At 36.2% G+C, this 13,719-nt stretch overlaps 1 protein-coding gene and 1 long non-coding RNA gene across 2 annotated transcripts; one reads left to right on the forward strand and one right to left on the reverse strand.

The window, feature by feature from the left end:
• Nucleotides 1–160: 160 nt before the first annotated feature.
• On the reverse strand, nucleotides 161–7,689 carry dhrs7ca (dehydrogenase/reductase (SDR family) member 7Ca). The gene is given in 9 exon segments (XM_065287893.2): nucleotides 161–1,950; nucleotides 1,953–2,018; nucleotides 2,982–3,119; nucleotides 4,130–4,222; nucleotides 4,323–4,533; nucleotides 6,250–6,362; nucleotides 6,655–6,811; nucleotides 6,900–7,006; nucleotides 7,543–7,689. Coding segments are annotated over 8 exon segments (939 nt in total). The 5' UTR covers nucleotides 6,921–7,006; nucleotides 7,543–7,689; the 3' UTR covers nucleotides 161–1,810.
• Nucleotides 7,690–8,117: 428 nt separating this feature from the next.
• Nucleotides 8,118–11,715, forward strand: LOC135750390 (uncharacterized). Its single transcript, XR_010532720.2, has 3 exons — nucleotides 8,118–8,498; nucleotides 11,232–11,386; nucleotides 11,501–11,715. It is a non-coding gene; the product is annotated as an uncharacterized lncRNA (long non-coding RNA).
• Nucleotides 11,716–13,719: the final 2,004 nt, after the last annotated feature.

A 13,719-nucleotide genomic window follows, 5' to 3' on the forward strand; every position in this document is an offset into this window, starting at 1 on the left:
TGGCGCTGTAACGCTGTTTTCCCCTGTTGTGTTTCTCAATCGTCCATCAAAAGCAAATCTATTATCTACTTATTTTACAACACTTCTTTAAAGCTTTAATAATCTATATATGCTGCATTTCACAAACTGCTTTAAAACAGATCAAGATCCACAAGCAAGATCAATCACAGCAATTTATTAAACAGTCACAATCCCTGCATTCAAATGTAGTAAGGGCCCATATTATGCAAAATTAAATTTTACAAAGTGTTTGGACACAAATGTGTGTTGGCAGTGTGTGAACACAACCACCCTACAATGAAAAAAAATCCATGCATTCCTTCTTTAAAATCACAATTAAACCAAAGCAGACTTCCCAGCAAACACAAATGTGGGGCCCACGTTGTTTACACATGGGTACAAAGAGGGCATGGGCTCAAAATTGGCATCTTATTCAGGGCCCATTTGGGTTACGCAGTTAGGACCCACATGATCCAAGGTGGGCTCCCCATCTGGTTTCTAGTTGGGTCAATAATGGGAAATGTGTGCATGGGCTCAAAATGGGCTGCACAAGAGACTCGTTTTGTTTGATCAAATATACAAGTGCAAACATAATTAATTCCATATACGGTAGGTTGATTACATGGGTATATAGTTCACATATTGTATTTCTTTACAATTATTTTTGTTGATATTTTGACACTTGAACTTGAAAAAACAAAACAATCAATGGTGTTGGGTTGAACTCACCACACAACCCAGCCATTTTATTTGATTTTGGTAGGTAAGTTGTACTTGAAACTAAAGCAGTAAATTTTACTGAATTGTTTTGAGGATTTTATTAAGTACATTTACAAGTAATTTTTTTCAATGTAATAGCAATGTTTATATCATTTGTTATGCTTTGTTCAGATGTCACTTCTAAGCATGCCGTTCAGGCTGTCTTTGACTGTCTGCGGGCTGGTGCCAAAGGGGGTTGCACCTGGGCTTATATCAATGTGGGGCCCACATAGGCTCCCCAACTGGGACCCAGCTAATTTCGTCTTTAGTTTTCATGGTGGCCCCACATTAGCCCAGATAGGCTGATGATGGGTACTTGATGGGCTCCATATAGGGCCCATATGGATTAACCAAGTTGCTCCCACTTGGTGCCTACATGGGTTAGTGATGAGACCCAGCTACCTAGGTCGTATGTAATAAAGATCCTTTCTTTATAAAGTAAAGCATGAAGAATACAAGTGTCATAGCCCTGTTCTGTGTTTTATTGACTTTTGAGTTTTTGTTTCCTGCATGCTTGTAGTCATTTAGTTCTTTTGTTCATTGATTCCCTGTTGATTATCTCATCAGGTGTGTCTTGTTATCTTGTTATTTTTTGCCAAACATTGTTGGATGTGGTGCTTGTGCTTTCTCGTGTTTGTTTTCATACTGTGGATTATTCATCAGCCCATCTGGGCTAACACATGTGGGGCCACCATGGAAACTGAGGACAAAATTAGCGGGGTCAGCCCAGGTGCAACCCCTTTGGGCCCCACATGGGTGTGTTGACTGGGTTATTAGACATGCTGTTTTGATTCTTGTTAATGTGACGTCACACTAACAAAGGCCTGTCCAGTTCCACTGACTGACTGGTTAACTTTACCCAAAAGCTTTTTAGATGTGTTTGTTGGCATGTTGTATCACTAATACAATGGTTAAATATACTATAATATCGGCCATTAAATGGACATAATATTGGCACTTTTAAGCAAGATCTTATAATTTAAGAACTGCAACAATTAAACATTTAATTGGTACATTAAGCCCAACTGAAAAATGTTTCATTTTGTTCATCTCATTCATCAGGCCACTCCACAGCCGTGGTGTCCTTGACTCCTGCTGCCATGATGGCAAAGAAGAGGTTGGGAAAGAGAGATCTGGTGTAGATTGCTGCTTTGGAGAATGAGCGAGCCATTAAAATCTCCTTTTTCTTGCTAGAGTCTTCAGAATCTCACTTGCAATCTGTTTAGGGTTCACACCAAAGGACTTCTGTTTAATGAAGCCTGAATTTTCCCACCGGAGTTCAGGGATTATAGTGGAAAACAGAAACAAACAAGAAAGATGTTACGATGTACATTTTATCATTGATTTTGAAAGGGATAGTTTACTGAAAACAAGGATCACCATTTACGCGCTTCAAGTTCAAATTATTTTGCTCTGCTGAACTCAAAGAAAAAAATGTGAAGAATGTTTGTATCCAAACAGATCAGGGGCACCAATAACTTCCATAGTAGGAAAAATTAATACTATGGAAGTGAATGGTGCCCCAGATCTGTTTGGTGATGACATAATTGTCATTTTTATGTAAACTATCCCTTTAAGTTCTCAGACAACAGTTTCAGGAAACAGAACTGCAAACATAAAAGTTTACTGTATTTAACAAAGAAATATACAAAATTTATAGAGTTTTCTCTTTTATGTGCTACTTTCAGATTTTTTAGTTTTTTTCATAAAATGTTGGTTTTCCCCTCATTTTGGGTTTACAAACAATATAGAAATGTGTATACATTTAGGTGCGGTTTCCCAGGCAGTGATTAAACTAGTCCTAGACTAAAATAAATGTAAAAGCTGTCCAAAACAAGTGCCCTTTGTTTTGCCTCAAAATGCACACAATTAATGTGTAAGGCATGTTTGTTAAAACTAGTTATATTTCATAATTAAACTAGTCCTGGCTTAAGCTTATCCCGGTACGGCAAACCACCCCTTAGAGCAGGGGTGGGCATTCCTGGTCCTGGAGGACCACTGGCCTGTAAAGTTTAGCTCCAACCCTAATCAGACACACCTGAAAATCCTAATCAAACACTGCAGAATTACTTGGAAATGACATTCAGGTGTGTTTGATCAGTGTTGAAGCTAAACTTTGCAGGACAATGGCCCTCCAGGACCAAGAATGCCCACCCCTGCCAGTGTTTCATGTCTCAAGCCTCAGTGCTGAGCATTATAAACTAACTGCATAGTTTACTCACTTGTGCCCGTTGCCTCATCCTCTGTGCTGGGAGATTTTATGAATGTGTGATTGACGGTGCTCACTGTGATACCATACTGTTGAACTTCAGCCCGCAGACAGTCAAAGAAAGCCTGAACCGCATGCTTAGAGGCGGCATCTGAACAAAGCAGAACAAACTATATGTTCAATTGCTATTACATTGGAATTTTTTTCAATTTAAAATTCATTAATAAAATCGTAACAATTTGCACAAGCTCTTTTTAAGTAAAGTACAACTTACCTTCTCAATAATACATGAAACAATTGTTAAATAATTAAGTACATGTCACTAAATAATTTTTATTTTGGAAGTTAGATTTATTTTAAAGTAAAGTTTAGGTAAAGTCTATTACTTTTTTAAACACTGAAGCACCGAACTTGAACTTGAGCTTGAACACTGAAGCATTGCTGTCCATAAAATAAACATTTATATTCAAAATCTCTTTCACAGGAGAGTCCTGACCATTTTTGAAGTCCTGAATATTTAAAGTTCTTATCAGATGTTATTCTGTGAAAAAGCTTAAATAATCACAATATTCAGACACAAGGGATCATGGATATTTCTTAACATCAAGCAGACTTGAACGCGTTAAAGTTTTTGTTTAAAATTTACTTCGTTTTTTAGGACTATACGTGCAGTGACTATAAAACAGTTACATAATACCAGAAAATACATAATAAAAGATTACTATTCTCACATAGTTAATTTTGTACATGATTTAATTGTTCATTTGTTTATAATTTTACTTAGGAAAATCTAGTGTAGAAATTATGAGGGTTTTACTAATGTGTTTTAATAAACCAAAAGTTCGTTTTTTTCAGTGTACAACCCTCATTTTCAGTTTCAGTGTTTACCCTATGAACAAAAGTACTTGGACAATCCTTCACAAGGAGGCATTTCTCAAAAAAATGTAATTCATTAATTTGTGTTTCAATATTCACTGAAAATCTACCCTTCAAAATATTCACTTTGAACTGACACGTCTTAGTTATTATACATGCAATAATTCATCAATTATGTTTCTCTTTCTGTGTGCCACATGAAAGTAAACACAAACAAGTTCAGAACGACATAAATAAATAATAAAACCATTTTAATTTTGGGTGAACTCTTTCTTTCAAACTTACAGGTGGCACGGAATGGAACGGTCAGCCTCCCCTGAATGCTGTTGACTAGAAGAATGTGACCTGTCCTCCTGGAGATCAAGGATGGAAGTACACCTGTGACCATGTAAAATAAAATAAAAAATGCTTTAAGTGAGACTTATTTTTGACAGCTGTTCACTATTTACAACATTCATTAATGGAGCTTGCATTTTACCCTTAGCCAACGTCATGGGCCCAAAATAGTTCACATCCATGACAGTTCTGTCCATCTCTAGAGACAGATTCTGTACAGGAGCCTTAACCTTCAGGCTGCTGTTGAAGATCAGAATATCCAGACATCCATAACACTCCAGGATTTCAGAAATCACATCTGGAACACTTTCCATATCAATGAAGTCCAGCTCCACGAGTTTGGGCGAAAACGTCTAAGCAGTAAAGATGAAATAACTGAGTGATCATCTTATTAAACACAGTAAATGGTGACTGAGTTCACCCAAGTTCAACCACAAAATGTTTTTATTTATTCATCCTGTTGTCCTTACAAACTTCATGACTATCTCTCAAGCCTTAAACACAAAACAGTTTATCTCACTTGTGTCTAAAGTGACCTTTATACAATAACCAGTTGAGACCACCTAAACCCATTCCAAGACCAGAAGGTGTCGAGATCAAGATTTGAGGGGCAGAGACCAACACAAGACCCAGACCAAATACAGTCGAGACCGAGACAAGACCAAGAGCATCAAAAAATAGATGGATTACATCTTAGATATTGTGGGCCTTTGTATTAATTTTGTTGTTAGATTTATTTTTGGACTGTCCCCCATTCATCTCTTACCGGCAGAACAACAAAAGAAATCAAATAAGAAACAAGTCACTGATTGCTTTTAAATTCAGAAGTTTTTATGATGTTTAAATTATTAATGATGTTAATCAGACAATGCATCAGCAATTTAGTGTAATTCTCACAGTTGTGTACTGTGTTAAAGGTTGTACATTTTTTTACAAATCGTTTTATGTCACTATATTTAACACATTATGTGTCATTTTTGTGTAATTTAATGAGCACAGCCATTCATGTTTACTTTCATTGTACATTCTGATCAAAATCTTTTCCCTCACCCGATTTATTTTGGTTAGTATTTTAGTTTTATTGCGGCTTTATAAATATTTTGACTTTTATATATATTTTATATTTTTATATTTTTTTTATTTTAATGTTAATTTAATTTCTTAATACCTTTCCTATAAGCTTTTGTGATTTTATTCGGGGTTTTTTTCACAGTAATATTTTTATTTAAGTTAAAATTATTATTATTTTATTTTTTCTTCAGTTTTAGTTTATATTTTGTTTCAGTTAAAAATTGTAGTTGCCTCAGCCTAAACCCTTTTGCTAAGGCAACATTTCGAATTATTGTTTACTTCAAGTTTTTAATTGTAAGGGTTGTGTTTGTGTTTTGTTGTAGTCTTTTATTATGGAGTTCTGTCTTTCATGTTCATGTCTTTTATTTTGAAATGTTCATTGTCATGGTTGTGTCTTGCTTCCCCATTCCCTGATGTGTCGTGTTCTGATTGGTTCCCTGTCTGTATATAAGCCCTCTTGTGTTGCATTGTCTTTGTCAAGCTTTGTGCTTTTTGTTGGTTCCTGTTGCCATGCCATGCCATGCCATGCCATGCCATGCCATGCCATGCCATGCCATGCCATGCCATGCCATGCCATGCCATGCCATGCCATGCCATGCCATGCCATGCTATGCCATGTTTAATAAACGGCACTTGGGTCTGCACCTCATTTTTGCCTCAGAGAGTATTGTGAGATTAATTCTTATATTTAGGACTGTATTTGATCTGATTTCAATTAGCAAACATGTTTTTAGTATTTTTGGTTTAAATATTAGTTAATTTAAAGATAATAACCTTAAAAAAAACAAAAAACATTAAACAAACTGACATAAGTAAATGATGACTGAATGAATGAAAATGAGTCACAATGAATTTTCACTTTGAAGTAACTATCCAGTTGAACAAAAACTTTGTTCAATATATAATTCTCGCTTGTGGATATTATACTCAATATTAGATATGTTTTTCATGTATGGGACACTGTTTGTTAATATTGTTATTGGTAATTGTGAACTTACAATTGTTGGATCTGATTCATCTGTCAGCTGCTCAGCTAAATCCTCTAACTTCTCCCAGTTATTTCCACAGAGGATCAGTCTGGCTCCACCGGTGTGAAAGAGTTTTGCACATTCTGAAATGATCACAACCGAGCTTATTGTCTTTATTAGTACAATGGTGTTTTACACCATCTTGATGTTACCAGTTCTTTAGTCATTTTGGCATTTCACTAGAGTAAATCCCCCTTACAATAGTGTCTAAGTGCCTGTGCATGACAGAAGAGATTTATCAAATTCGCTGGCACTTTTTATAAAAAAACTTCCTTAAATTACAGCACAAGTAAATTTTGTGTTGTAGTTACAAAAGTGTTTTAGTGTTCAGAAGATACTGAAGGAACAACACAGTTGCTCAGAAATGAGCATTACCCTTTCCAAGCGCTGACAGTGAGTCAGTAATCAGCACCACTTTGTTCTTCACAGTTGTCTTGGCTAAATGCCGAAGCATCAGACTGTAGAGATAAAATACAGCAGCTGTGATCAACACAACTGTGGTCGCAAGCCAAACTGGGGTCACATTCAGTCCCTGAAAGAAAAACCATGTAAATCCTCTAAAATACACTGTATATATATTTGTTTTACTGTAAACATTTTAATAATAAATAAAAGCTCACCATAATGTCACTTAAACCCATGGTTATAGAGATTTAGAGGCCTGTGCTTTATTAATCCTTAAATCCCCAAGGCTGGACATCACATTAATTCTACATTAATGTAAATTCTAAAAAAAAGGAAAATATAAAACATAAAAAAATAAAAAAATAAACAATAGTGGCATGTATTTTATCATCACAGAACATGTTTGAAAAACTATGTATAAAATAGCATACTGACACAAAATGAGTACAGTATTTAAATATAGTATATTAGTCCCTTTTAAAAACCATTGCACAATACCACAAACTATAAATTTACAAAGTAAGATAGCCACAGTCTATCAGGATGGATGTACTGTAAGCTGTTTTTCTCCCCCATTTACTCAGTGTTGAGAAATGCTCTAAATATATTCTAGTCTAGAATGAAAATTCCCAGCCTAAGTTTAGACTACTGCAGGGCTGACCAAAAAAATAACAACACGAGAGAAGAGATTCAGCTTACTCACATCATTACAGGTCTTTATTAGTTATTGTGAACAACAGTAAGGTTATGACTGTAAGTCTTGAACACAAAAAACCAAACAAATAGCCCAAGCAGTCCACTCAACAAGATAGTTCTCTATCACAAGCATGGATACATGGAGTCATCTTTTTGACTTACCACATACAGAAGCATAATGTTTGGACTTCTGCTGGTCTGTTTTTTAATGATTACCCATCAGTGGTTGTAATCTTCTCCACTAGTGTATGAGCACAGCACAGCACTAAACAGCAGTCACTGGAGTGAGGTTTGTTTTGTGAGAGCTTTTAATAGCTCACAGCTGAAGTGGTTGTTTGTCATATGCTTTAGCAGCTTAAGAAAGTAGGTAAATGAGCGGCAAATGAGAAAGTTTTTGAACAGAGACATTGAATTTCCTAATAAGGTTTAAGGAATCTTTTAGGAGCAGATGAGAGGTTTGGCAATTTATCATGAAAACTCATCTAGGAACAGCACTTATCTTTAGGATAATTCTTTACTGGGAAATTGATTCTCTGGATTCTTGTAAATAAATCTTTCTAAATTCAGTTGTGTAACATTTTCTTATTTTTATATAACAAGATAAGATATAACAAGATATATGATATTCCTAAAAATGAAGTGAATTGCAATGCTCTGCCAATGGAAGTCCTGCCTTCTAGTAAAAATTATCAGTCGACAAAGGCTGACATTACAAAGGGGGGGGGGGCTGTATACAGAGTCACTGTCACGCTGCATGCTGGAAGGAGACGAGGGAACCACTAAAATCAGATTCAAAGAACATTTATTTACTATGAACGCAGGAGCAACACACCACAGCATACATTAAACAATGCCAGACAAAAGGCACGGGAAAATATACTGGAATTAATGAAGGTAATGGCAGACCAGTGATGATGATTCACAACAAGGAGCAGGTACGGGAGAGTAAGGGATTTTGGAGTCCATGGGGAGAATACGGGGAAGACAAAGGGAAAACCAAACAGGCAGACAGATTGGGATTCTGACAGTCACGTGAGCCGATTGTTAACCTGTGCGCATGCGCAGTAGCTAAAACAGCTTCGAATAAAGGTGCAAACATTTTTGAAACCCCCTGCTAAGTGAGTATTTTAAGAAACGCTGGTTGCAGTGTTGTCATGTAGACAGTAAAACCAGGGTTTTATCCTTGCAATGTCATTTTTCTTAGGCTTCTGATTGGCCAAGGTGGCTTTACGATTTGAGTTATATCACTGCCTGCTGGTGTGGCATGCTCATGACAGTATGTGATCACTGCAGGAGGAAAAACCTCCGGTTATAAAAATACCAGTGTTCGTGTGCACTATAGGCCTTAGACTTACATGCTGAAATAACTGCATGTACGTTGCAAAGATGGCTACCAATAGGGAAACTTCCCTGAAGGAACTATAATAATATAGATGGTTTTAGCTGCAACAACATAAACAAACAGCTTTTGTGGACCAAAGTTAATGATAGTTTCATTAGTGAACCTGCCTGGCCTGAAGTTAACTTCCAATCTGTGTTTGTTGGTTTTCAAAAAAGGAGGGGGGACAGTGAGCATGGATCACCACTATGGATTAACATAATAACTTTAGCTCAGTGGTAATGGTTAATATGCCTTTGCTTTTGAACTAGGTAATTTACTGGTTATTTATTTATTATATTTTTATATTATTTATTTATATGTTATGAAAAGTAATCGACTTTTTGAGGAAGTCACAGTAGTTTGGTCCACAAAATCCATTTGTAGCCTAAATGTTGTGCTGTTGAAACCATCTATAGTAGAAGATAATATGTTAGTTGCCACTTAACAAGGCCCACAAATAAATAGATTGTAATATTCCACATACACAGGGACGTCTGATATTAATTGTTTGACATTTGGTTAATAGTCCTTAAACTATATTTATTTTATATTTCAAATATCAAATATATTTTATATATTTCTAAATATACAAAAAATATATTGGTAAAAATATACTTTTGTAAACATATTTTGTAAACTGCTCTGAAATGCAAAGGAATAGGAAAGAGTCCAGGTGAAGTGGCCTCGACATTAACCCTTGTGCATTGTTCCAATTCACTACCCTTTTGCCAAAAATGGCCACTAAATTAAACGGCTATAAAAATGTATCAGGAATCTGTAGCCAGATCTTCGTCCTTACCAGGTATGCAATGGTTTTTCGTTTGATTGTTTCGTATTTGAATTGCAATGGCTTTTGAATTATGTTTTTCCTTAATAAATTGTTACGTTTGTATTCATTCTAATTTGCTCTGTATTATTGACTCCAAGGCTACTATAAAGTATTACAATATGTCCTTTGTCACCATACATCTACGATCGGTGTATAAACAACCTTTTACCAGGTTAGACGGACCTCTGGTCATAGTTTGAGTTTTTTGAGGTTGCATAAGTATTTTTTAATAAGGGCATGCCAGCATGGGGCAGTTGCTTCAACCATTTTCACTGGTTACACGGATAGTCTAATTATTAAACCCTAACTAAGTCGTATGTAATCGTGATTACTATAGGCAGGCTATAAGGAGATACGCTTGGACCTCTGGTTATTGCCCCTACTTTGATTAAGTTGTTGTATAGTATATGATTCGCTATACAAAATTAGAAAGCGCTAGTTTGGACCTCTGATCATCATATGGGTTTGTATCAAGTTGTATATAGATCATTACAGTGGCCAATGTTGCCAGATCTCTGGTGTGGTTGAGTTCATGTTTCAGAATTCGCACATGATCAAATGAACGAGTTGAATGTAAACATGAGTAAACAGAATGATCAAACGTTCATTCAAATTCTACAATTACATTAATTTGATTCATCACTACGGCCAACATGATTTTATCTTTTGGAGTAAGATAAAACTACCTATGTTGCGTATTTTAAAACGTCACTGGTAAGCGCCGGAAATGGCAGAACGCGTGTGACGATCCTTCTGCCATGATGTTTGGTTTCCGCCATTGGGCCAAACGGATGGATATTATGGGATATAATTTTCCCTTGCTACTATAGGTTTGAACATATACCATTTACTAACAAAAACAAGTTTTTTATTCTCAGGAAATTGCGTGTCCCTGTTTTTTATTCTCAAGAATCAAACCTCAAAGAAAATAACAATACTAACAGCACTACATTGAATCATTTAATGTGTTTTGTTTAATTAAAATGTTATGTCATATATTTTTTTGTGGGGGGGGGCATGAAGGGAATCCACACACCTAAAAAAAGTGCTGCTCTATTTGATCACATGGTTCAGTACATTTCTCTTATGAGCTTGCATTAATATTTCATTATGTTTACCTTTCAATGTCCTCATCAAGATCAATGCTCCTCAACCTTATTATAGAATTATTATAAAACATCACAATGATAAAGTACAACAATATTGACTTTGAAGAACGTAGTGCAGTTCAATGCTACTCGCTATCAGGCCACTATTTACTTAATATTATGCATAACTTTTAAAACAATTTGGATGAAATCAAGTTTGCACAAAACTTTTTGAGACAGAAATGTCATGAGTTATTCATATAATTTAATATAAGTTTTTTAATCACCCATATTGATTGATCATTGGGTTGGAGAAATACTGCTGGGATGGTTTTACAATGTCTGGAGCGATTACAGTCCTGATACCTTTCTGGAAAAGAGAAAGTGGGAAAAATATGATTTCTTAAAAATGTCCATATATTATTTTTTTTAAAGAAATTAAAGGTTCAGTTTATTGCCCATGACTACCTGCTGTTCTTTGAATGGATAGTGTCACAGTTGTTTGTTTTCCATTTTCAGTGTTTTGTTTTCAATAAAAGTCACTCTTTTACAGCGACTAAATGACGGTTGACCCGGAGGGAACAGAGTTCAGTTATCAGGGGACGACTGTTCCTCATCTCGTGGGTCTGAGAGGTGACAGCAACACCTTACTGTCTTGGATTCCATTGTTGCTGGGCATCACATAAACAACAGACTGCCAGCACCACAGTTAGTCTGCCTGCACCTCCCAAAATAACACCAGAGATGGGCTTCTGATGCCTTCTGCATAATCCACACACTCATTGCCAAGCACAATTATGTAACATCATTTATCTTCATCAGGTCCATTACTGACAGTAAAGACCACAGTCAGATAAACCTAAGGTGCAACTTCCTCACTCAACATCTATGCACCAGGAGAACACAAGGGAGCGACATTGAGAGGAGGCGATGATGAACGGTGAAACTCGAGCATGAAATATTGGACAGTTTCACAGATCAGAAATGCAGTCGAAGCTAATGAGGATATCGAGGTTTTGGTCCATCTTAAGGGACTGAATTGTTTGACTTGTGACAGTGACACTCTGGGACATGTGACTCTCGCAATGTGAATATAACATGTACTGTACATAAACATAAATAAAACTGACTACAAATCCATTTCAATTTAAATTTTTGCGCCTAATATCAGAGAGAGAGAGAGAGAGAGAGAGAGAGAGAGAGAGAGAGAGAGAGAGAGAGAGAGAGAGCAAATGTGAAGCGGGAAGAAAGAACAGCCTGAGCTTTTACTGAAACACACAGATAACACTGTATTGATTCTGAAGGATTTTTAACAATGCCATCTTGTCACAGTGCACTCACCTTGCACTCCATGTGACAATTGCACATTGTGCAATATAAAGATGACTTTTTCAGATTTAGGGGCGATACAGAAATCGAAAAAGCACGTGGACATTTTCATGTCACATTCACGTTTTACAGGTGATTTTGGAAAAGCTGCATCATCTCCAAATGAAAAGGAACTGATGCTTAATTCAAATGCTCCCTTCTGAGATTTTTTGACTGTGCCCCCGATGTTTGCTAACACTTTATTTTACAGTGCCTTTGTTACACACTGGTACATGCAATTATTTAGAGAAAATTACATAAGAAGAAATTATGCAAAATTACAGAGTTTAGTCCAAATCAAACAAACCTGAAGCCGCTATTTAGCTCTTAAGCATACTAGAAACTTCAGGCAGATGTGCTGAGGCAATTTGGATCTAAACTTTGCTAGACAAAGCCCTCAAGGACAGAGTTTGAGCACCCCTGCCCTAATCCACAGCAGCCTAAACCTACAGATACATAGTGTTACTTATAAGTGGGGAGAGCGGGGTAAGTTGTCACATGAATTTAATTTTTAAATTCAAACCAAAACAAAAAATATTTACTCTAGAGCTTTCACACTGCGCTTAACCCTGGGTTATCTAACCTAACCTAGGTTAAGGATCGTTTCACACTTCTAATGTAGAAGAGAGGTTATCCCTGAAATTAACCCAGGGTTATGAAACCCTGCTAGCCATAATTTTGTGGGGTTAATCCTGACTGCGGTGCCAAATGCAGGGTTATAATGTTATTTTCCCAATTAAACACAGCTGAAGCAGTTAATCAAGGTGTTCAGGGTTGCTTCATAATTACAGACAGCAGGGTCCTGACCTGGGGTTTAAAATTGCACAGTGTGAAACATCAGATTATGAATACCCAGGGTTCTTTCTTAACCCCTGGTTAAGTACGAAAAGTGTGAAACGTGAAACAGATAACCTATGATTCCGTTAACCCAGGGTTTAGAATAACCCAGAGTAAACTATTTCCAGTGTAGACTTGCCCCAAAGTCATTAAGACAACTATCCCCAAACTGACATGTGTGCTAATAGTGGCTGAATCTCATGTTTTAATAAAGACACGTATTGTCTCATCTATTTTGTGCAAAATAATAGTTTTTAACATTTATACCAAAGTTGTACTGCATAAAATATAAAGTGCACATTTTTTACTTTTTAAACCAAAAAATAAGAACATTGTGCCAACCTCAGATTAGAGCGATCTTGACCACATGTGAACACGAAGTTGACTATAGAAGAAGTCACACAAAGTGGCACAAATTTGATTTTTGAGACAGTGTTGGAGTTATGAACAGTGTGACAACTTATTATTAAGTATTATTACACCGTAACGTTTGCAAAAGTATCTTCTTTATATTCATGTTGTAAATAAAAAGAAACAGCATAAATGAGGGATATCTCTGTCATTTAAAAATTTCTGCTTCATATTAAAGACTGAATCCTTTATCATGTAGCAGGTGTGCATGATATAATACAGTCGATTATGAGCTACATGTGTGTATTGATTTAATGTGCACAGAGAAGCAGGATTCATTTTTTTGATGCTTTAGCGAGCACACCCACATATCGCCCACAGTCTGCTCCCTGTTCTCGATCTCTCTCTTCTGGTGTATACTGCACATCAGAAGTAAAAAAACAACTGAAATCACGTTTGATTGGTTTGCACTTTGCAATATCTAG

The sequence above is a fragment of the Paramisgurnus dabryanus genome, chromosome 3 (genome assembly GCF_030506205.2).
Source record: "Paramisgurnus dabryanus chromosome 3, PD_genome_1.1, whole genome shotgun sequence".
NCBI classification, from domain to species: domain Eukaryota; kingdom Metazoa; phylum Chordata; class Actinopteri; order Cypriniformes; family Cobitidae; genus Paramisgurnus; species Paramisgurnus dabryanus.